The sequence below is a fragment of the Mustela lutreola genome, chromosome 15 (assembly GCF_030435805.1).
Source record: "Mustela lutreola isolate mMusLut2 chromosome 15, mMusLut2.pri, whole genome shotgun sequence".
Lineage (NCBI taxonomy): Eukaryota > Metazoa > Chordata > Mammalia > Carnivora > Mustelidae > Mustela > Mustela lutreola.
The window spans coordinates 50670815-50693420 of NC_081304.1; the positions used below are offsets into that span (position 1 = coordinate 50670815).

Below are 22606 nucleotides of genomic sequence, written 5' to 3' on the forward strand. Positions count from 1 at the left end.
GGAGACTTTTCACATTTCTTTTCTCTTTGTCTACAGGTGAATCACAGAAGAGTCTGCTGACCATGATGCTGGGCTACTGTTCCTTTTCTTTCTTTTTCCCTCTTTTTTCCACATGTACATTTGCAATGAATTCCCAAGTGAGTCTCTTGGGAAGCGCTGATTTGAGATCCAGCTGATGAGTCCTGCCTGCATTATTAGAGTATGAAGATAGGTACTTGGTCAAGATGGTTCCCCGAAAATGAGCTTTGCTTAAAAGCTGCCCACAAAACTGTCCAGTTCAAGGATGACCCCAAGGTCATGTCATGAATGTTAGTTAGATAAAATCTGCAACAGTCTTTTGGCCAAAAAATGCACTAAGACTCCCTCTGGTTAAGATTTCTCTGGAGCATGACCAGCGCTGCCCCCACAGCTGCATCCACATCCTGCCCAAAGGACACCGGGAAGGGGAAAGCCCTCTGCACCTCCTGCTTTAGCACCTCATTCCTGGACAGTGCACTCCCACTGCCAATCAACCGTTTCACACCCCAATCCTTGAGCTGTTGAAATGGAAGCATGGAGTGCAGGTTTTGAACAATGCCCCGGCACAGAGCCCGGGTCACGTGCCCCAGGGAGAGATCAGAGGAGGAGATTCTGGTCACTGAGGCCAGCTGGTCCGGCAGGTGCCTCTCGCCCAACACCGTTGGAGTGATAGTTAGGCGGGTGTCTCTTTGCTGTGCAGCTGCCTGGATCATGCATGAATACACAGTGGATTCTTCGACCTCTAGACCTTCCAAGAACAGAAAAGATCTGTGTGAGTTCATGCACCCTTGCTGTAGGCTGAGACAGTATAGCATTCCCAGTGAGCAGGGGTAGATCTACTTGTTGTTCATCCTCACTTGGCTGGCCGTTTCCTGGCTCAGTGACTCATGCAGCTAGCTAACTATGCTCTGCTCCACACACCAGCTGGCTCTCTCACTGCAGACCCCAGCCGAGACTTCAGGGAGAGATCTTGTAGGTGTTGCTGTGAACACGAAGCATTCCACAACTAAGCATCCCATAACTATGCTCCCAAGGGAGGCAAATGCATTCACTGATCAAAAAAGCATCATCACAGCTACTATTAGACTTATCAGCAGTGTAAAAAAAAAAAAAACCCAGGACCAAGTGCTGATCACAGTCTAGCCCAGCGCTCAGCAGAGGTTGAGAACCACCAGTCTAGACCAATGCATTTCACATTTGAATATGTATATGAATCAATTAGGGATCTTATTAAAATGTAGTTTCTGATTCAGTATGCCTTGGGGGAGCCCTAAGATTCTGCAGTTGTTACCCACTCCTAGAGGAAGCCAGTGCTCTGGCCCCAAAACTACACTTTTGAGGTAGAAGGTTCTAGACCAGTGCTTTACTGACACTTAAGGGTGTAACAATCACCTGAGGAGTTTTTATAAAATGCTTACCCCAACCCACCTCGTGGCCAAATCATCAGTTTTCTGCAGGCAGGACTAGAACATCAACATTGTTTCCACAATGTTTTAAACTCCTCAAGTGTTTCCAGTGTGCAGCCAATGCTGAAAGCCACCACCCCAGTGTCACCATGAAAGTCTCCTCAGCAGCACATTTAACTCATACAAATTCAACTACATACACTTGGGAATGAGACAGAGAGAGGAAGAGGGAGAAATAATTTAAATATCATAGTCAAAATGTGATCAGCAGAACTCTGGTTCAACATGCCAAAATCAGGCTGCAGGAACAGATTAGCCGAAGGCCCAAGAGACCTGGTTTCTAGACCTGTCTCTCCATTCCTTGGCTTACCACCTTATTCAAATCTACTGGAGGGGATCAAATGCTATGAGTTGCCAAATAGTTACATCAAAGGCTTAGAATCACAGACCATCAGAGCTGAAAAAACACAGAAGGGAAGGGACTTGCCAAGGCCACGTAATAACTTGACAGAACAGAGAACTGATGCCACTCTCCGAGGTCACACCACCACACGATGCTTATTTAACAAGGAGTTATACCACACTTGTTATGGGCTAGACATCATTCTAAGTGCTTTGCAATAGAACTCATTGGATCCTCACAGTCCTTCAGGGTAGATCTGGGATAATCCCTTTTCAGATGAGGAAAGTGAAGAACAGAGGGGATTAGTAACCTTCCCTAAAGCACAAGAAAGTGGCAGGGCCCGGATTCAAACGCAGACCACCTGGCTTCAGAGTCCCTGCTCTAGGCCACATGAGGGTGGAACTCGTGTTTTTTAACTTCTGTAAGATAATGCAAATCTAGGGTATTCTGAATAGAGCGAGAGTTTTATTTTTATATCTTGTGCTTTAGTATTTCCATATCTGGTTAATAAGTATAATGTCTCTTATCTCAACAACCTACTGTATTTGTATCTATATATTTCTTATTATTTATTTGTTTATTTATTTTAGAGAGGGGAGGAGGAGCAGAGGGGGAAACAGAAAGAGAATCCTGAGCACACCCCCTGCTAAGCACAGAGCCCGACGCTGGGCTTGATCCCACAACCCTGAGAGCATGACCTGAGCCAAAAATCCAGAGTCAGACAACCAACTGAGCCACCCAGGCACCCCTATTTATTTATTTTAGAGAGAGGAAGAGACTGCACATGAGCAGGGGCAGAGGGAGAGAGAGAGAATCCTCAAACAGACTCCATGTGGAGTACAGAGTGCTATGTGGGGCTTGATCCTGGGACCCCAAGATCATAACCTGAGCCCAAATCAAGAGTCAGATGCTTAATTAAGTGAGCCACCCAGGTACCCCTGTATCTATATATGTTTTAATCAAATGATGTAATTGTAGAAATTTCTTAAAAGGTTAAGTTACATCCAATACTAGCCTTCAAAGTCCTCAGTTTCACCAAAATAAGAACCATGACAATGCAAAAAACTTTTCATTTTCAAAGGATCTTACAGAGAAATTAAATATTACCGTCTCTTTCAGGGGTAAAAATAACAAGTCACTTCTGTGTAAAGAAAATACCAGTCAACTCAGTCAACGATTCATAGAGCCAACCAGTTAAACCAGTATCTAAATATAGGGCTTGCCTAAAGATTCTGATAACTGGTTCTGCATCTTGAAAACCTTTTCTAACACAGGCAAAATAAAATCAGAGTTCTGTTCTTTTAATGACACGTTCCTGAGGGGATCTCAGCCAAGGGGGCAGAATTCACCTAAAATCCTGACATCCCTAGCCAGCCAGAAAGGACATGTCAGCAACACCTGTCTGCACAAGCAGTATGACCTTCCCATGTGCTCCCTACTACCTGTGTCCCACCTTGTTACTATGCTGAAAGCTTCCCAGAGTGACCGGTTTCAGAGCTTCAACGGGTGGATTTGTGATCTCCCTATACCTGCATGGCTGACCAGAAATTTCACCTCTACCTCAAGTGCTTAGAAAGGGAACCTCTCCTGGAAGGAGGTTACATGTTTCTCTGCAAATGAAGAGCAGAGAAACAATCTATTCTATCCTGACGAAAGCAGGAGGGCATCAGAGTCCTCAGGGATCCCTTCCAAGAAAGGGAGTCAGGAACCACTTGCCAAGAATAAGTGCTATAAGGATTTTATAATAATGTAAAATACCAAGACACTCTTCACTCATCCATGTTTGATCATTTTATTTTCAGCTGTCTGTAGTCATCAGAAAGGACAGTGACCTACTAACAAAGCAACCAGGGGGCACAGGAAAGCCAGGGGACTAGTCAGTGTTAGAGGAGAAAGAGCTCCCTCAGAAAAAAATAAGTGACGGCAGCTCAGAAGATGAGAAGAAAAAAGGCTGCAGGCCCAGATCCCCAAAGAAGGAAGGAATGTGCTGGATCTCGGCAGGATCTGACACAGGAATCTAGAAGCTTAAATAACACAGGCAGCACCAAGATACTGCCACATCGCAAGGACAAGCAGGGAACACATCACTGTGTGGGCAACAACTTACCTAGATCCATCATCCACTGTACCAGCATGTGGACAAATGTGGCCAGCACGTTGCCCCCATTGAGTGATGCTGCCACGGCCAGGTAGGTCCTGTCAAAGTACGGAAAGTAGGTGACTGGAGTCGCAGGGTCTGGAGTCTGCACTGGCTGGAATCCTGAAGGCATGGAGGTTGCCAACTGAACTGAGGTGCTGATGTTGAGAACTGGGATCCAAGGAAAGCAGAAGTTAGGCCTGTTGGCTGACTCAGAGAGCACAGGTCACAACAGGGCAAGGGGAGAGTATTCTGGTTTAAAAAAATATGTCTTCAAATTCTTTGAGACTCCTCCTTTTTGGAAGGTAGAGCCTAATTTCCCCTACCCTGTGAGTGTGGGTGGGACTTGGGGGACTGGCTTCTAATTGAGAAAATAAGCAGAAGGGATCCTGTGCCATAAAAAGGGTCATATAGGGTCATAAAAAGGCACTGCAGCTTCTGTCTTGGATCACTTGCTCTGGGGAAAGGCAGGCACCATGTCATAAGCAGCCCTGTGGAGAGGTCTATGTGGCAAAAAACTGAGGCCTCCTGCCAAAAGCTACGTAAATGAGCTGAGAAGTAGATCCACCAGGCCTAGCCAAGCCTTTGGATGACTGTAGACCCAGCTAAGCAACACCTTGATTGCAATTCCATGAGAAACCTTAAACCAGACCATCCAGACACATCCAGATTCCTGACTCTCAAAAACTATGAGAGATAATAAATGTTTGCTGCTGGAGGCTATTAAGCACTGGGGTGATTTGTTACACAACAATAGACAATGACGTATAGAGAGTAAGACCTCACTCAGTCCAAGTATTTGACTCTCTGTGAAGGCTTCATTCATTTTTCAGCAAGTGCCACCTCTTCCTTATATCCACGGTGTTTTTCTTTTTTTTTTTTTTTTTTTATTTTTTTTTTTATTTTTTATTTTTTTAAAGATTTTATTTATTTATTTGAGAGAGAGACAGTGAGAGAGAGCATGAGCAAGGAGAAAGTCAGAGGGAGAAGCAGACTCCCCATGGAGCTGAGAGCCCGATGCGGGACTCGATCCCGGGACTCCGGGATCATGACCTGAGCCGAAGGCAGTCGTCCAACCAACTGAGCCACCCAGGGGTCCCATCCACGGTGTTTTTCTTAACCTCCCTCCACCAGCAGGGGAAAAGCTCACAGACTGAGCACAGAGAGGATGATTTCCTCCTCTGGATTGAGGCCAAGACCTGTGGATGACTCTAGAAATCTCTTTTCTTCCCTGTCTCACAAGATCTGGCCAAAAAGCCTGTTCTTCTCAGTCTGTTGGGATCTGAAATAAAACAGAGGTCAGCGTGTAACCTTCCTATCTACTGGGAGCTTGGAAGCAAGAAGACTAAAAACAATCTTAGAAAGCCAATAACCTTTACTTTCTGCCATATCAAGTCTTTCACCATGACCCTTTACCAGAAGCAACATGTCTTCCACCTGTCCCTTCAAGTGGAGGTATCAAGGATGGAGGCCAACCAACTTTGACCAAGCACACAGAACAAGTGAGCACAGCCAGCAGCCCCAATCTGGAACCAGAGACTACAACCAGCTCAGTGAAGAGGGAACCTAATACCTACTTTCTTCCCATCTGACTAGCCCTTCAATTACTGTAGAAAAAGCACATTTACATCCAGGCACAAGATAGTCCGTTGTTAAGGGAATAGCTTTTGATTAGAAAACCACCAGTGTATAAAGAGCCAGGCTCTTTAGAGGCACCATTCCATTGTGTCACAGCTGCCCCATGAGAAACATATCATTGCCCTCATTTTGGATGGTGACAAGGGCTCAGGAAGAAAAGCAACCTGTCCAAGGTGACACCAGAAGGAGAAGAGAGGCTAAATTCTCACCCAGGCCAGTAGGCTGGACTCCAAAGACCATGTGAGCTCCCTGACATTTATACTCTGAGATGGTGTATTGGGAAAACTAAGTGTCACAGAATAAATTTAGCACATTTTCCTGAAGAACTGATTTTAGTTGAAAATTTGGGAGAAAAGGTTTTGAACAACTTTTGACTTTAGAAGACTTTTTTCCATAAAATACGTGCAAACAAAATTGGCAGAATTTCCCTTTTCTCTTTCAGATAATTTTGCATTAAGAGGAATTACTACCTAAAACAACATAAAAACAGTCCTTGAAATGTTATTTCTTAAGACTATCATGAAATAGGAACAAACTGCATAGAGCAGAAAGCTGGTCAGAATTTTTAAACTCAGGGTTGAATTATAATAGTTCTAACCGATGGAAGAAAAAAGATGTGGTAACAAAGAGAATTCAGGTAAGATGAATGAATTCTCCATTCCCCTTGATAACAAGGAAGGGATTCCCAGAGTGGACTCACTCAGCCAGTCTGCGATGAAGATCAAATGAAACCCTCATCTTGCAACCACCCTGTTTGGGCAGGCAGGCCCCAATTCTCCCCTTGTCCAGGGAGGCGCAAACAATAGCCCACAGGCCATATCCACCCCACCATGTATTTTTGTGTGGTCTAGGAGCTAAGACCAGCATTTACATTTTGTTTGAAATAACAGATTTTATTGAGATGTAATTTGCATAATTCACCATAAACAGCAACCTTTTAAAGGGTATAATTCACTGGTTTTTAGTATATTCACTGTTGTGCAGCCATCACCACAATCTAATTTTAGAACATTTTCATCACTCCAAAAAGAAACCTTGCACCTGTTAGCACTCGGGGCTCCGCCCAGCCCCTGGCAACCATTCATCTGCTTTCCGTCTCTACAGATTTGCCTGTTCTGGACTTTTCTTAGGAATGGAACCTGACAGCATGTGGCCGTTTGGAACTGGGTTCTTTCATTCCTCTCTTTCACTCCCATGTGTGGCATTTAAGTTATGTGGATATATCGCATTTTTAAAACCCATTTATCATACTTGTGATTTCTCTCTCTGTCAAATAAATAAAATCTTTTTAAAAAAAAACCATTTATCAGTTGGTGGGCATTTGGATTGGTTCTACTTTTTGGAATTATGACTTATCATGAATAATGCTGCTAAGAACATCTGTTTGAAGTATTTGTGTGGGCATGTGTTTCCAGATCTCTTGGGTCTGTACCTGGGAGTAGAACTGTGTGATAACTCCCTATTTCACTTTTGAGGAACTGCCAGACTATTTTCCAAAGGGGCTGCAGCATTTTACTATCCAGTAGCATACTCCTATACTTTTAAATGGCTGAGAAGTCAAAAGGAGAAGAAAATTTCATGACACATGAAAATTCCATGAAATTCACATTTTAGTGTCTTTAAATGAAGTTTTACTGAAACACAGCTATACCCCTATTCATTTATGTATTGGCTATAGCTGCTTCCATGCTTCAGCAGAGCTGAGTTGTTAGGACAGAAAGTAATGGCCTGCAAAGTCTAAAATATTTACTTTCTGTCCCTTTACAAAAAAGTTTACCAAGCCCTGCCCTAGACTGAAGCCTCCACCACTGTGACTCTTTTACACTGAATACAGAAAGACAGCACTCCTAATCAGATTGGATGGAACTTCTACTGACAAACACATAATAACACAAAACCCGAAAACCTACTAATCTATTTTTTTGGTCATGGAGTTATACAGAAATCAGCCACCTAGAGAGCGTCAATTCCCTTACCTGGCCCTAAAGAGGAAAAGCGCAGACTGTGGTCAGGGACAGAACTTGGCCGGCTGGATTGTAAGCTCCCAGAGGAGAGGTTTCACCTATAGGAAGGAGGCTGTTTTTCATGTTTACAACATAACGATAGACAGGATGCCAAGGCTGCTGGTTATGTGTGCCCCTTGGGCCCTCACACAGAGCTGGAGCTTAGGAGGTACTAGAAGAAGTCTAAAGAGCCAATAAAAGAAAGACATACCTGCATCTGTCCTTTTGGCCATACAGGAATAGACGGAGGCCTGTAAATCACCCAAGGCCACGCCCACCTGTGTCCCCTTTGGGATTTCAAACCAGGCACGGGAAGTTCTGCCTGCCACACTGCCAGCCTCCGCGATGTCTGGGAGAAGGTGGATAGGAAAGCCTGAGGCCTTCAATCTGCAATCCAAAAACAGACAATGTATTCACCCGGAACTGGATTTTTGGTCTTTGTTGTTTCCAGGTAACTCAATGAAGGAAAACACTACAGGATACACACACAAGAAGGGAGGGTAGAATCCAGTGTTTTCACAGAGGGCCTTTTCGGCTTTTTATAAACCATTAAAAATAGACTTGCATTTTTTAAAAAAAGAACACTGGCTTTCAAAAGTCTGGGGATTGGCCGTCCAGGGGAGAAAACAACCAGTTTAAGCAGGGGTGATCAGGAAGAGTTAGATAAGAGCCAGATATCATCGCCATCCAGCCTTCTGTGTTTTGAACCTAACACAAACACTCTGCAAAGGGAGACAGCATTTCAGCACACAGTCATAATCAGTTAGCACAGGCCATACCAAAGTCAAACCCAACAGTCTCCTAAACACCAACTGCATTCATCACTCAGGGTTAGTAAACAGGGGGCTATCAATTTTACAGAACATGCTAGAAAGTCCTTTACCTGAACTACCAGGTGCTTTTTGTTTTTTTACAGAGCTCAGAATTTAGACCCTGAAGGAAGTGAACTTAGAGGGCACTGGATTTCTGGATCTGAAAAGGCAAATGATTCCTTAAAATGAACTTTTGAAAGACATCCCTCAAGACTATTACTTTCATTTCTTAACCTTATTTAAGAATTTGTTACACTGACAGTTGTTCTTTGAAATCCGCAGGCTAGGTCTGAGTCACAGAGAACAAGGGAGCCCAACCTAGGTCTGGACAACTGTGGGGGAGCAGGACAGCATGGTGTATGGGGTACCCCCCCTCCAAGGGTTCACTCACAGCCTGGCCCACCCTTGCCTGGTGACTGGAACAGGCTGAGGGTCTTTGGAACCTGATTCCTGGGTTCTTGGAATCCTCCACTATTGTTCCCAAACGGGAAAACCCCACTAAATCGCTTGCATTCGAGATTCTGGCCTTTACCCTGGAGCCAGCTTGTAAAGATATACTCACATCTCCAAGTTCCAGCTTTGGCTCTGAGTGTTGAAATAGCCCCAGCTAGCAGCATTCTGGTCACACATCAGGGATCTTGGCAAACCACACAGCATGGCAACCACATAGTCATGGATGGTACCAGCAGCATCGTAGGACTTCAGGAACTCTGGGCTAGTTTTCATACCAAAAACAGTTCAACATGGTCTAATAGCAACTCGAAAGCATGTGCTTCACCTAGCTGCAGGCAGCGGACTAGACATGGCATAGCTGGGTGGCAGCAGGCATCCCACATGCTGTGGCTCCCTGATGGCCGAACCTCCCAGGGGTAGGCCCTCCCCGCCACTCAAGGCAACGCTGGCTGGAATTGGCCTTCAGAGATTGGTTTCAAGGGAGAATATGCCATGCTTGAGAAAGCAGCACATCAGCAGCCCTGACCCCACCATGAACTTACCATACAACCCTTGGCAAGTCCCTTGCCCTCTCTGCCTTTTTCTTCCCCACTCTGGTTTAGAATCAGATAACCAACAAGGAGCCCTCTGAGAAATGAAGCAGTTCTAGAAGTCTAGGTCTTGTGACCACCCCCGTGCCAGGCCACCTCACTGAGGGATGCTCCAGCAGGTGGAACGATACCAACCGGCTGGAGATAGACTCTTAGCCGTTCTCGTGTCCCTGGAAATCCAGCACCCAATTCAAAAATCAGTTGTCTATACCTGTTCTTCAAAAGCCAGAAGATGGTTGCACAGCCAAACCCCGAGGCCACATTGAGATGGGACTCTGGTTGGGGCAAAGAAGCCAGGAACCCACTGCTACACCGGCCGTCCTGCCATGTGACCAGGGGACTCACAGCTCCGGGCTCAAACACAGGAGAGGGCCCTCCCTCTGTCCATTCACAGCCTGGAACAAAGGAAATTACCAAAAACAGAGAAAAGAACAACTGACCAGCAGCAGCATGTCCTCGAGACCACTCTGCTAGTGAGATCACAGCATGATAATGCTTCACGTATGCACGTGGGTTCTGCTATCAGAGCACCTGGGTTTAATACCTGGCTCCACCACCAATGGCTGCATGACCCTCACCAAGTCACCTCCTCCCTCCATTTATCCCACTTCCTCTATGTTCCCCTTAATTCATTTTTTAAAGCTGATGGCACAACCCCTCCCCTTCCCTGTAAGAAAACAAATTTGGCACACTCTCAAGTCCCCTAGTCTCTGTCCTTCCAACCCTTATCATGATAATATCATCTAGACTTGATTCTGGATTATGATGGATATATTTTCTCTTTTCCTTTGGTCTCAGCTAATTGATTTTTAGACATCAAACTTTACTCAGGAATCTGGCCATCTTTACTTAATTTATCTCATTTATCTCTTGAAATCTGGATTTTTTTTTCCCTCTGCTCTTATTTAAATATTTTATCCCAAATTAGTTCCAGCAAAGTTCATCCTGTGGCAAAGCATCTAGAGGCCTATATGGCTCAGAAATATTTTTTCATACCCTCATATTTGAAGGACAGTTGTAACAGTCTAGGTTCTAAGTTCCCTTTCTTCAATACTTAAAAATACTTTGTAGACTTGTGATAGATTGCCACAATTTCCTTGCTACTACTCCCATTAAAGGGTAGCGTTCAAATCCTTTCTCCTTAAATCTAGGCTGGCCTTGATGATTTGTGAGAGCAAGAGAATGTGGGGGGAATGACATCCTAGGACTGCCAAGGTTAGGTCATAAGAAGATTTGCAGCTCCCACCAGAGATTCCTGGAGCACTCACTCTGGAGGAAGCCAGCCACCATGTAGGAAGTCCCACTACCCTGAGGCCACCATGCTGAAGAAACTAGGTGGAGAAGACACATGCAGGCATCTAGCAGGCCATAGTCAGCTGAGTCTAGCCTTCCAGCTTTCCCCACCAAAGCATCAGGCATTGACCAGAACCACCCTTGAGCCCTCCAGACAAGTCTGTCCACTAGATGAATACTCCCAAGAAACCTCTGTCAACCCCACATAGAGCAGCTCAATCTGATACACAGAAGTAGTTCATACAAGGTATGATAAAATGGTTGCTGTTCTAAGTCACTGGGTTTTGGAGGTAGTTTGTTATGCAACAATAGAAAACCCAAATGTGATTCCATTGCATTTTTACATAGAATGTTGCTATTGAAAACTATCTAGTCAATATGCTTCTATTCTTTTATATAGCATCTAGTCTTTCACTCTGTAAGCTTTTGGAGTTTTCTTTGTCTTTGAAATCCTTAAAAGTTTGCTCTAATATATCCAGCTGTAAGGTTTTCCTTCTCTCCCTCCATTGACATTCCATGGGCCCCTTTGGTCCAGACTGTTACATCTTATTTTGTCAATTATGGTAAATTTTCTCCATTAATTCTCCACACACCTCCTCCTCTACCGCTTTTATTTTTCCTTTTCTATATCTCCTAGTATTCAGATGCTAGTGCTTCTATTTGTATTTTCAATCTCTCTCTTTTTTTAATATTTTCTACTTCTTTGTCCTTTTCTTCTTCCTAAATTTGCATCTTTCACTCTCTAATTTGCTCTGAAGTTCTATCCATTCCACTATTAATCCCAACTATTATACTCTTTATTTCAACCATTATATTTTTAATGCCTAATGTTTCTGCTTGGTTCTTTTTATGTCTTCTTCTTACTGTTTTTTTGCTAATATTCACCTTTCACATATTTTAGTATGTATGACAGGCTAATTTTAAATTCTTAGACTGTCCACTCTAAAGGTCTGGGGAAGATGGATGAGACCTGGGGTGAATCCACAGCGAACCCATCCCATCCTGAAAAACATCTCCTCAGGTCAGGGCTTCCAGTCTGCTCCCAGGATGAAACAATGTTTTGAGGATTCTTAGATTATAGGTCACCAGCCCTGTGATTAGGGGGAAAACTCCCACTTTTCTCCACTGCCTTGATTTTATTCAAGGATACCTGAATTACTATGGATATGGGGACAGGTACTGCTTGTCCTAAAGCCACGAGAGTCCAGAGGAACCAGCAGTTCTCCTCTTGATTTATCTTCCCACAGGCAAGGCTGGTTGCCTCTTGTCCCAGATCCAAACCATCAACCTACACGCACCAACTCAAAGTAGTCCCATCACCCTAGGTTCTCTTACAGTGTTCTCCCCTTTCTTTAGTGTTTTTCTCTTATGATTCTTCTGAAACCAATCTTGGGGGAAGAGAGCCAGCAGTCAAGCTAGTTCAGCATCTTGGTGGCAACTGTATCTGGAAGTCCAGAGGTGGAGGAAACTTATAACTATTTCTTAGGTCCTGATATCTCTTCCTGCCACATGTTGACTTTACTGTCAAACTAGTAGCAAGGGAAAGGGTTAGAGTTAGGGTTTGGGTGTATTGTCTGTGCTATATATATAGGGTTGTATTATTAAATGAGTTAACACATGTACACATTTAGAACAGTACCTGACATAGCTAGTACTCAATTCATGTTTTGATGATAATGATGAAAATGAACCATTACCTTCTAAACTCTGTCCAAGGTCTAAGACTTCCAACAGCTTTATAGAAAGAGAATACACACCCCCCTACATATCTTTTGTTCTCTCCTATCCTCATACAAGGGAGATTTCTCACACTTCCATACAACATTAATACAACCATTGCAGCAGAATGGGAAAAGAATGTTAATATTAAGTGCCAGGTGAGAAAAATTATCAGCAGCAAGAGTACTACAAACCCAATGGACGGACATGAGAATCTGGCTCCACATGACATGAGATGGCTTCCAGGTGAGACCAATGCCTGCCATGAAGCAAACCAGGGCAAAACCCCACATGTGACTGTTTCGTGACCATGACTGATTTCAGGCCCCAGATTTGGGAGCCAAAACCATTACATTTTCTTATAAGTATGTTCATTAAGAACCAAAGAAAGAGACCTAACTGCCCCTCCCCCTGAGTTCCAGGCCACGAAACATCCATTCATTCATTCACTTATACATGTATGATTGAATGACATGTATATTAAATATCTAGTATGTATTAGGCACTGGTTCTAGTCCCTGAGAATACAGCAAAGAACAAGGAAAAGTCACTACCTTCAGAAAGCTTATATGCTAGGGATATAGAATATAAACAAGCAAATATGTGGTACCAGATACTTTTAATTGCTGTCAAGAAATATACAGTAGTGACAGATATTTGGAGGGTGATCAGGGAAGTCCTCTCTGAGGTGACATTTGAGGAGGGATGTGAATGGAGTAAGGAAGTGATCCAGAAGAATGTCTAAGGATACATACTGCAGGTAGACGGGTCAGAGCAAAGGATCTAGAGGATCTTGTCAGTCTCTGCTTGGTATCCCCGGCCAGTAGCCAAAAGAGCCATGCATCTAAACCACACTCCGTTTCACATGGGGTGAAGGGCTCCTCAAAGCAGTGTACCCTCACAACTGTATACTACATCTGTACTTAAACTTCAAGCTGCATTATTATCTCAGCTCTAAAGTTGAGTCTCTGCAGCTTTTTTTCAACCCCTTTATCTGCTTCCAAAACTCTGATCCTTTTTCAAAAACAAATTTGGACTATTGTTTATTTTGTTTGTATTATAAAATAAATGTGGAGCTCTTACCATGTACAGGTATTGTTCAAAGCACTTCAAAAATATTGATTCATTGAATCTACATAGTAGCCTTATCACATAGGTATGATAATTATCCCCTTTATACGAGAAAAATGAAGCACAGAAAAGTTTAAAAAAATTTTCAAAGGTCACATAGATACTAAGTGGTAGAACCAGGATTTTCAGTATAAGATGTTCAGATATTACACATAAAGTCAAAGGCTTGGGTCCCAGTCCCCTTCCTGTCCTAGTTAGCCCTTGTGGGTAACCATCCAAATAAAATGTTTACACTGATACAACATATTTGGTTTGCTTTCATTGACTTCATTTTGTTTTTGTCTATTTTTTAAAAACAAATAGCACTACACTGTATTTCTTTTTCTAGGCATTGTTTTTATCATCCAACAAATGTTCTGGACTTCCTTCCATATCAGGATATGTGAACGTACCTCCTTCTTGCTAACTACCGCATATCCTTCTGCAGCCTGGGCACGCCAACAATTATTCCTCCATGCCAGTTTCCACTAGCGTGACAAGGGGGCAAAGAACAACCATGAATGACCATCCTTATGCACATCCATATGAAAGTGATTTTCCTGAGCAGATTCCAAGTAGCAGAGCTGCTGAGTCATAGCAGTTCCCTTATTTTTAACAGGCCCCACCAAACTGCCCTCCAAATGGCTATGCTAATTGACACTACCACCAGTCATATTTAAAAGAACCAATTTTCCACTTCATTTGCCAACTCTTGGCATTTTCAGACTTTGATTTCTTATAATCCAGTGGGTGGAAAGTAATTTCTCTTGTTGTTTTCATCTGTGCTACCCTAAGTACTAATGACATTGAGCATCTCTTCATATGCTTATTAGCCACTTGTATTTCCTCTTCTAGGAACTGCCCTTCTCAGTATCCTTTGCCCATTTTCCACAGAGCCATTTGTCCTTTCTTTGTTCTTGGTTTTTTAGTACGCACCCGTATTCACACTAGCAAACGTTTCTCCTAGTCGGCTGCTTGCCTTTTAGCTTGGTTTTATGATCCCCATTTCTCTCCTGCTATTACCGAGCCTGGAAATGGAGTCTACAGGCATAATAACCACAGGCCTCTCAGAAGACACTCTCACTGCCTTTCCTCTCCGCCCGCTGGCTGGCCTGTACCCTCCTGGAAGCAATTAGCTCTCTGCTCAGCAAACTGGTGCCTGTCTGTGTTGACGGCCTTGAGTGTGCCCTAGAGAGTGAGGGCTTTGTCTGCTCGTTTCTTTGTCTCCAATGAGGTCTAGCATGGAGCCTTATATATTGTAGGTACTGAAGCCAAACTCATCTATGGCCACCATTAAAACACAGTGACTTGCTCCCAAGTATGATTCACTCAACTCTGCTAAGCAAGTATTACCATTGCCAAAGAGTGGCTTCCCTCCTTCCCAGAAGCAGAAAACAAAACAAGGAGGCATGTAGGTTGTCTCAATGAAATATTAAGCAGCTCTCTCCAACAATGTGGGCAATGGTTTGTGTGGTTGTTACAGAGTCCAGGAAACGGGCAGAAAGGGAGGTGTATGACCAGACCACAATCTTTAGATCTCTGTTGTCCTTTTTGGGAAGGGTTTTAGTATTAAAAGGACATTTATTCTCATTAATGCAAAATTAAGGAGTTTAAAAAGCTTTTACAACCTAGATTCCCACTGAGAGGCCAGCTCTAACACCCTAATCGGCCTTCTCCACAAACTACTGATTAGAGCCAAGCAGTTCCTGTGTTTCCAAACAGTCTGACAACAAGCAGATAAGAAGGAGGAAAGGGGCAAGAGATACTGCACTGACTTCTACAGTCACCCAGGCCCTCCTGGGAACTGATCAAAGGATGCTTCAGTAGACACCTGTCACATTGCTGAGAGGCAGGTCACCACTCACTTGGCCCAGGAGAACTGGAATCACTAACTCTCCAGGCAAAAAGGGGTGAACCAATGTTCAAATCCCCTTTACTACAGACCCCAAAGTAGCCACCCATCCTGTACTTAAAACACCTGCAGTAAAATGTTGGCAGCTTTGAAGCTGGGTGATGGGTATGTGTCTGTTCATAATAATATTCTCCCTGCTTTTAGGTCTATATAGAATTTTTTATAGCTTAAAAAAAAGGCTTTTTTTTTTTTTAAAGATTTTATTTATTTCTTTGAGAGAGAGAGAGTGAGCATGAGAAGGGAGAGGTCAGAGGGAGAAGCAGACTCCCTGTTGAGCAGGGAGCCTGATGTGGGACTCAATCCTGGGACTCCAGGATCATGACCTAAGCCAAAAGCAGTTGCTTAACCAACTGAGCCACCCAGGCGCCCTAAAAAAGGCTTTTTAATGCTAGCTATAACAGGAACACATAACATCCAAGGAAGTTGGACATTCTTTTGGGAAGTTCCTCTCTTCACTGAGCAACTGTACTGTATCCTCCTGCAACTCTGGTCCTTCTAGAGGCCTTTAAGAGCTCAGTGTCTAAAATCAGACTAACCTGGGTTCAAAAGATGGAGTCACCACTTGCTGCCATATGACCCTGAGCCTATGAACCTCTCTGAACCTCCACTTTTCATCTGTACAATGGGGCCATTAATGTAACCTACCTCATAAAGATGTTGGGAAAGTTCAATGAGATCATATAGATAACACCCTTACCAAGCATAGAAGCATTTTTATTTTGCTAGCTTAATAAGTCTCCTCCTGGAGGCCAAACAGAACAGGTCACTGACCTCTGCACTATGGGAGACCTGATAGAAGAGGACCAACTAAATACTCAGCACCTGAGCCCATAAAAAGGATGCCCTGAAATTTAAAAATCACAAACTTCCGTTATTATGGCAAACAACAAAAATTGTGCCCAAATTCAAGTGTCCCCTGTGTCTTGGCATCTCCCACAACTACACTAATCTTTAGTTGTCTGCGCTGATGCTCTGAGACACTGACAGAAATAAAGAGAAAGCTGTGGAAAATCCACTCCGCTGAATCCTACAGAGAATCAGAGAGAACTCACTCTTCCCTCGCCCTGTTTATGGACAGAGTATGAGTGGAGAGTTCGCTTACTCATTACACATTTGTACAAGAAAAGGTACACACAAAATGCAAGAGGCAGCATAAGCCATTTTGTTCACACTGCAGGGTGACCTGTTACTTCAGAGGAGAGCCCTCCGCAGCACTCTGCTATCCCACAGTGATTGCTAGGAGCACATGATCACCCCCAGAGCCCAGCATACCTTGGCCTGTTTTCCAAAACATGACTCCATGCATTTGTCCCGACACTCCAATGCCACAAACTTCCTGGAGCAGCTGCCGAGGAAGGGCAGCAAGGCACTCATTTAGAGCTTGGATGATTCTGCTCACATCCTGCTCCTGCCCCTGGAAACAGAACAGGACACATTGGGCAGGGGCACACAGACAGGGAGAAGAGGGCAGAGGCCTCAAGGAATTTCCTGGGTACTATCTGCCGAGCTAATTCCACTGGGGTCACTTCCAGGACTGCTCACTGGCCTCAGGGAGGACGTGTGGGACTGAGGGTTCTCTACCACCTTCAGCAAGGCCTGGAGCAGGAATGTGGTGGGCAAGCTACTCCCTCCTCACACAGGTGAGGCACTGCTGCGAATTAGATTCAGAAATGGCCAAGGCTCTGGCCTCCGCTGTAGGTGAGTCTGACCTGAGGAAAGCATTGTATCTGCCCTATAAGAGTGGACAGTCTCACAGGAAGGATAGGAAAACACAAGAAAGACCATAATGTAAGTAGAAGTTAAGGGTCTATCACAAGGGACACAGAAGTTCAGGATAAGGGAAGGATGGAATATAGCCAGGAGGAACCTGGAGGAAAGTTGTAGTCAGGAAAGGCCTAATGGACTGAAGCACTTTAGGACAAGCTCTAGCATTTTCTTCCATGTGGACTTTAGTTCATCCACATGGCAAACATTTCCTTAGTGCCTTTAGAGCCAGACCTTAGACTTGGAAACAAAACACCCACTAGGCAAGGTAGGCAAGGAGATAACCCCAAGAATACCTGGGCAGAGCCCCAGGGAGATGGTCCATATGAGGGGCTGGTGGGAGATGAAGCTATAAAAGAGGAGAGGCTGAGCCCAGTGGGGGATCTCAAGACCCAGGGTGAGAGGCTCCTCCTAAAGCCCTCCCCTTGGGCTTTCTGAATAGGACAGTATCATCATCAGAAGGTTAATTAGGCAATGGTATAAGCTACCCAGAGAGAGACTGGTAGTATAGAGAGATTTGGGGATTGGGGGGTGGAAATGAGATTCAAGAACGTCAGGACCATCCTTTCCTGATTTGCCTTTTTTCTGATCTGCTGCCTCCTTAAGAACTTCTCACGGCAGAATAACCTTGAAAACCAAAGTCATGAGAAATAAGAAGCTGTCAACAAACAGCATACTAATATCTATGAAGCAAATGGTCTTTGCGACAAATATGTGAATAGAATGCAGGATTTGAAAAAAGTTAAAGGTCTCTGGAGTCAGAAGCAAAAGCACATTTATGTATCTTAGAGATACCAAAATGCCAAAACCAATTAAGCAGTGTATCCAAATGGGTGGGAGGTACAGACTAATATAACTTTAAAAGTAGGTGACTCACACCAAAAAAATTTAGGTAGGTTCCATGACCATCTCTTCTTTTAAATTATGAAGTCCCTGTTAAAAACTAGAAATCAGACTCCAAGAACCAATCCAATCCCAGGAGATGTCTCCATTCAGTAAGAAGTTTCAAAAAGCTAAGGAGGCCACCACAAAATATGCACTTGGAAAAGCAACCCAGATGACGTAGTTGTTTTCTCAATGATTAAGTAGATTTTAAGAGACTCCACACCCAGTGTGGAGCCCAGTATGGGACTTGAATTCATGACCTTGAGATCAAGACCTGAGCTGAGATCAAGAGTTGAACACTTAGCCACCTGAGCCACCCAGGGGTCCCATCATCAAGAATTAAACATGCATGTTTAAAAGAGTTATGCCTATCTGATTAACATTTGTGCTTAAGGAAACTTAAGAGTATTTGGTATTTTAGATAAATTTACATGTTTAAGAAAATTTGGCCTAGGTTACCTTTGTAATTGAGTAACTGATGTAGATTTGCAATTGTAACTTCAAATCTCACTACTGTATATTTATAAAAGGATTTTAAACATATAAAACATTTAAAGTTTACATCGTTATCCATTCAACTTATTAGATTTATAAGAATTATTGAGGTATTCTGAAAAGCTTTGGGTCAGGCAACTAGAGTACCTTATATACTTAAATAGAATATTGTGTAATGTTATATTTTATATTATATATTTATATAAAATGTATAACTAAGGTACTTAACTGAGATGGTGTTATTATTCAAAGGTCCTCAAAAATGATAGTTACATTTTTTTTTTTTAAGATTTTATTTATTTATTTGACAGAGAGAGATCACAAGTAGGCAGAGAGGCAGGAAGAGAGAGAGAGGAGGAAGCAGGCTCCCTGCTGAGCAGAGAGCCCGATGCGGGATTCGATCCCAGGACCCTGAGATCATGACCTGAGCCAAAGGCAGCGGCTTAACCCACTGAGCCACCCAGGCACCCAGATAGTTACATTTTTTGACTTACAAATGGAACCAGCTTTATGAGCTAAATTTAAAAACTTAAGAACTAGGGTTCTGAATTTAATAAGTTGAATACTTGTTTTTATTTCAACCAAAGTAAAATGTTCTGGCACACAAAAATTATCTCAAGGCACAAAATAAATTTATACTTAATAACTAGAAGGACCCATGGAAAACTCAGAAGAGAAATGTGGCTCAGCTCTTAATAAATGTCTGGTCTCTGGAGAACTAAAAAGCACACAGTCTTGGAAAAGCATCTAAAGACCACAAGCCCCAAGATACCCTACCCAGGGCAGAACGCAGCCTTCTCCTCCTTAAGACAAACCCCTCACTTGCCTGTCAGGCTGCTGGCTTTGGGCAGGGGCAGTTCTAAGAATCCAAACAAGCCTGAACAAAGGAGCAGAAGACAAGGAAGGTGAGGTTGGGTGGGATGGGGGAAGGAGTGCCAAGCGAGCACAAATCATTTCCCTGAGGCTGCAGCCCCAGATTTTAACAAGACTCTATGGCAGAACTGACTAGGCAGTGAGAGACCAACAGAGAGGAGATGCATGGCTGTGCACCTGAACTGAGATGTGTTGGGAGTATAAAAATACATACCAGACTTCAGATTTAGTATGAAAAAACACAATTTATCTTATTAATAATTTTATATTAATTATTATATATTGAAATGATAGTACATTGGATACATTGGACTAAATTAAATATGCAATTAAAATTAATTTCAAATGTTACTTTTTACTTTTAGTACTAGAAAACTGAAAATTACAGGTGTGCATCACATTTGTGGTTAGAATTTCTTTTGGATAGTGCTAGAGTTCCCACAGGACCTTGGAAGGTGTATCAACCCAAGACAGAGGAGCCACTGTTTAAAACGGGCCCAGGGTGGGTGAGTCGTGTGGGTGGGGATGGTGGAGGAGGGAAATGGGCCAGGCGGCAGTGAAGACAAGGGGGGAGTCAGTGCTCAGCAATTAGTTCAAGTTTCAATAGTGAGTGTGATCAGTGAGTAGCTCTTTGACAATGGGCATACCGACAATGTAACAGGATTGGTGCTGCCCCCTTTCCTTGGTTCAAAATATCCATCGCTCTACAACCAAATCAAATCCGAAAACGTCAGATCTGAGGAAGAACGCAGAAACTCATTCAACCCTCCTACCCACCAACCCCTCTTTACAAATGAGGAAACTGAGGCCCAGAAAGGGGAAAGTAGTAACTCAGAAAGGGTGACAGAGATTCCCGCAAACATCCTGGTATTTTAAAGTCACAAATACTTAAAAGCTGCCAAGCTTGACCTTGGTGTATATAATACTTACTAAGAGTAAAAAGTACGGACATAAGGAAAGGACAGAGTCATCAGGCATTTCTGTAGCTCAGTGGTCCTCACCTCAGGGGTAATGTTTGTCCCCAAGGATATATTTGTCAGGATGGGGACATTTTGGGGTGCCACAACTGGGTAGAAGGATCTACTGGCATGTAATACTTAAGGCCAGGGATACTGCTGAATATCCTACAATGCACAGGACAGCTCCCCACAAAAAGAATCATCTAATCCAAAGTATCAACAGTGCCAAGGTTGAGAAATTCTGTAGATGAAATTACAGCAATACTGTTTGTCCCAGAGCACAACACAGACGTGGAGGATGCAAGGGGGCTATTCCTGGCCTCTCCTAAAACTGTCATTAGGCAGGTGTGGCACACTGTGTGCCTGTAAACACAGAACAGCCTGCTGCATGCTGTGATAAGCCTAGAAAGCAGTTTTCAAGAAATGACCCTATTTCAGGGCCCCTGGGTGGCTCAGCTGGTTAAGCGTCCAATTCTTCATCTCAGACCAGGTCTTGATCTCAGGGTTGTGAGTTCAGCTTTCCCATGCTGGGTGGGAAGCCTACTTGGGAAAAAAGAAAAAGAAAAAAAAAAAAAAAAAGACTGGATCTATTTCAAGAGAAAAGGGCAGTACCTAACTCCACTCCCTGTAATCCCAACTCTGCTGCTCACCTCCACAGGGTAAGAGCTGAAGATGGCTCTATTTCATAGTCCATGTAGTGAAATAAGCATTTTAAAATACCCTGATGCCCCAACCAAAGTAATTTGGAGTCTATGAAAATGCAAAGTGCTCCTGAACTCTCTATCCTCTGAAATGTTTCTGAGCAAGATGGACTCTGAACCCTAAAGAACTTAGATAAGTGCCAAAAGATTGTGAAAAACAAGCTCTAGGGAATGGGGCTTGTTCGTGGCTGGAAAGAGCCTTAGAGGCCACCTATTTCAACTGGGAGAACAAGCAAAGATCCAGAAAGAAGAAGAAAAAAAAAAAAAAGTCCTAAGGTTTTACAGAAAGTTCCTGGATATTAATTTCTATTGTCAATTAACTGAACATAGAGCTACCTTTTTCAGGGAATTAATGGAATCCAGCTCTAAGAACTGATGATCTTTCTGAACCCACATCTCCAAACAGATCCCACTCTGGTGAAATTCTCCATTTCTACCCCGTAGCTTTCACAAAACACTAGTTTTAAAATATAATGATCCATCCGATCTTTTCCTTACATTTAAATCAGCTTCTCTCTCCTGTCTGTCTGCACAGTCCTTCCTCCACATGTCTCAGCCTTTGGATCCTGGTGTCTTTTGCTGACCAAGTGTTCCAATTCCCCAGTCCACATTCCATCCCTGAGGAATGAGAAGAGCCACTTACGCCCTGTTTCTACAATCTCAGTTCCTGAGGAAAACCTGTATTCTGCCCTGGGGAACAAAATGAATCCTGAACTTGAAGATACCGGATGCCGGCAGGTGTCAGGTGGTCAAGAACAAGAGGGAGGCCTGAGGTTACACGGGGAGCGCAATTCCCCCGGATCAAAGTACAGAAAGTGGAGGGCAGAGAGCACCGGGATAGAGCGCCATGAGCAATACTCCCAGAGGCCAGAGAGCCAGACGGTGTCAGCAGGTGGGAAAAGCTCCTGGGAGGAAGAGTAACGGATCACAGGGAGCTGCAGCAGGCAGGAAGAGGTCGGACAGGCTGGAAAAATCAGGGAGACTTCTTTGAAGAAGAGGGGTGTCGAGGAGGCCTCCTTTGAGGAGCGAGAGTGGCTCCCCGAGGCGGCGCAGCTCCAGGACGCTGCCTCACCTGGTGCCCTGCCGCCGCACTCTGGGCCGCCGCCTCAGCTCGCGTAGCCCGGGCACAGCTCGCCAGTACCACAAACCCGGACGGGTCGCGGGGCACGGCCTCCACCAAGGCCGCCTTCACAGACGTAGTACCTAGGTCGATACCCAGAGTGACCACCCGCGTAGCCATTGCCTCAGGGAGTCGCGCAGCTGACGTACGGGATACTGGCGCCCCCTCCTGCGCGCTCCGCACTGGTTCTAGGCGCCGAGGCGGGGCCAAGCCTTCAGCCACACCCAACATTGAGGCTTCTCACCTTCCCATTGGTCAAAGGAGGCGCATCCCCGCCTACCCTCGCGGCGAGCCCCGGCCATAGGCCGAGAGGCG

General features: G+C 44.1%; 2 protein-coding genes across 2 annotated transcripts in view; both read right to left on the reverse strand.

The window, feature by feature from the left end:
- TRPV1 (transient receptor potential cation channel subfamily V member 1) overlaps positions 1-4071 on the reverse strand; it is a 43997-nt gene extending 39926 nt beyond the window's left edge. Inside the window, exon 1 of the mRNA XM_059147555.1 lies at positions 3935-4071. The gene's annotated coding sequence lies outside the window, so the exon portion shown is untranslated. The remainder of the gene's footprint in view (positions 1-3934) is intronic.
- On the reverse strand, positions 15-22474 carry SHPK (sedoheptulokinase). Its single transcript, XM_059147563.1, has 7 exons — positions 22244-22474; positions 16767-16908; positions 9672-9855; positions 8980-9132; positions 7817-7992; positions 3935-4135; positions 15-766 (listed from the first exon to the last, which is right to left on the reverse strand). Exons 1-7 carry the CDS (start codon positions 22409-22411, stop codon positions 354-356), a joined length of 1437 nt encoding a protein of 478 aa, XP_059003546.1. The 5' UTR covers positions 22412-22474; the 3' UTR covers positions 15-353.
- Positions 22475-22606: the final 132 nt, after the last annotated feature.

Coding starts and splice junctions, on each gene's coding strand:
- SHPK (XM_059147563.1), bottom strand. CDS start 22,411: ATGGCTACGCGGGTGGTCACTCTGGGTATCGACCTAGGTACTACGTCT. Junction 16,909..22,243: donor GTGCGGCGGCAGGGCACCAG/GTGAGGCAGCGT, acceptor TTCTGTTTCCAG/GGGCAGGAGCAGGATGTGAG. Junction 9,133..9,671: donor TTCTGGCTTTTGAAGAACAG/GTATAGACAACT, acceptor TATGAAAACTAG/CCCAGAGTTCCTGAAGTCCT.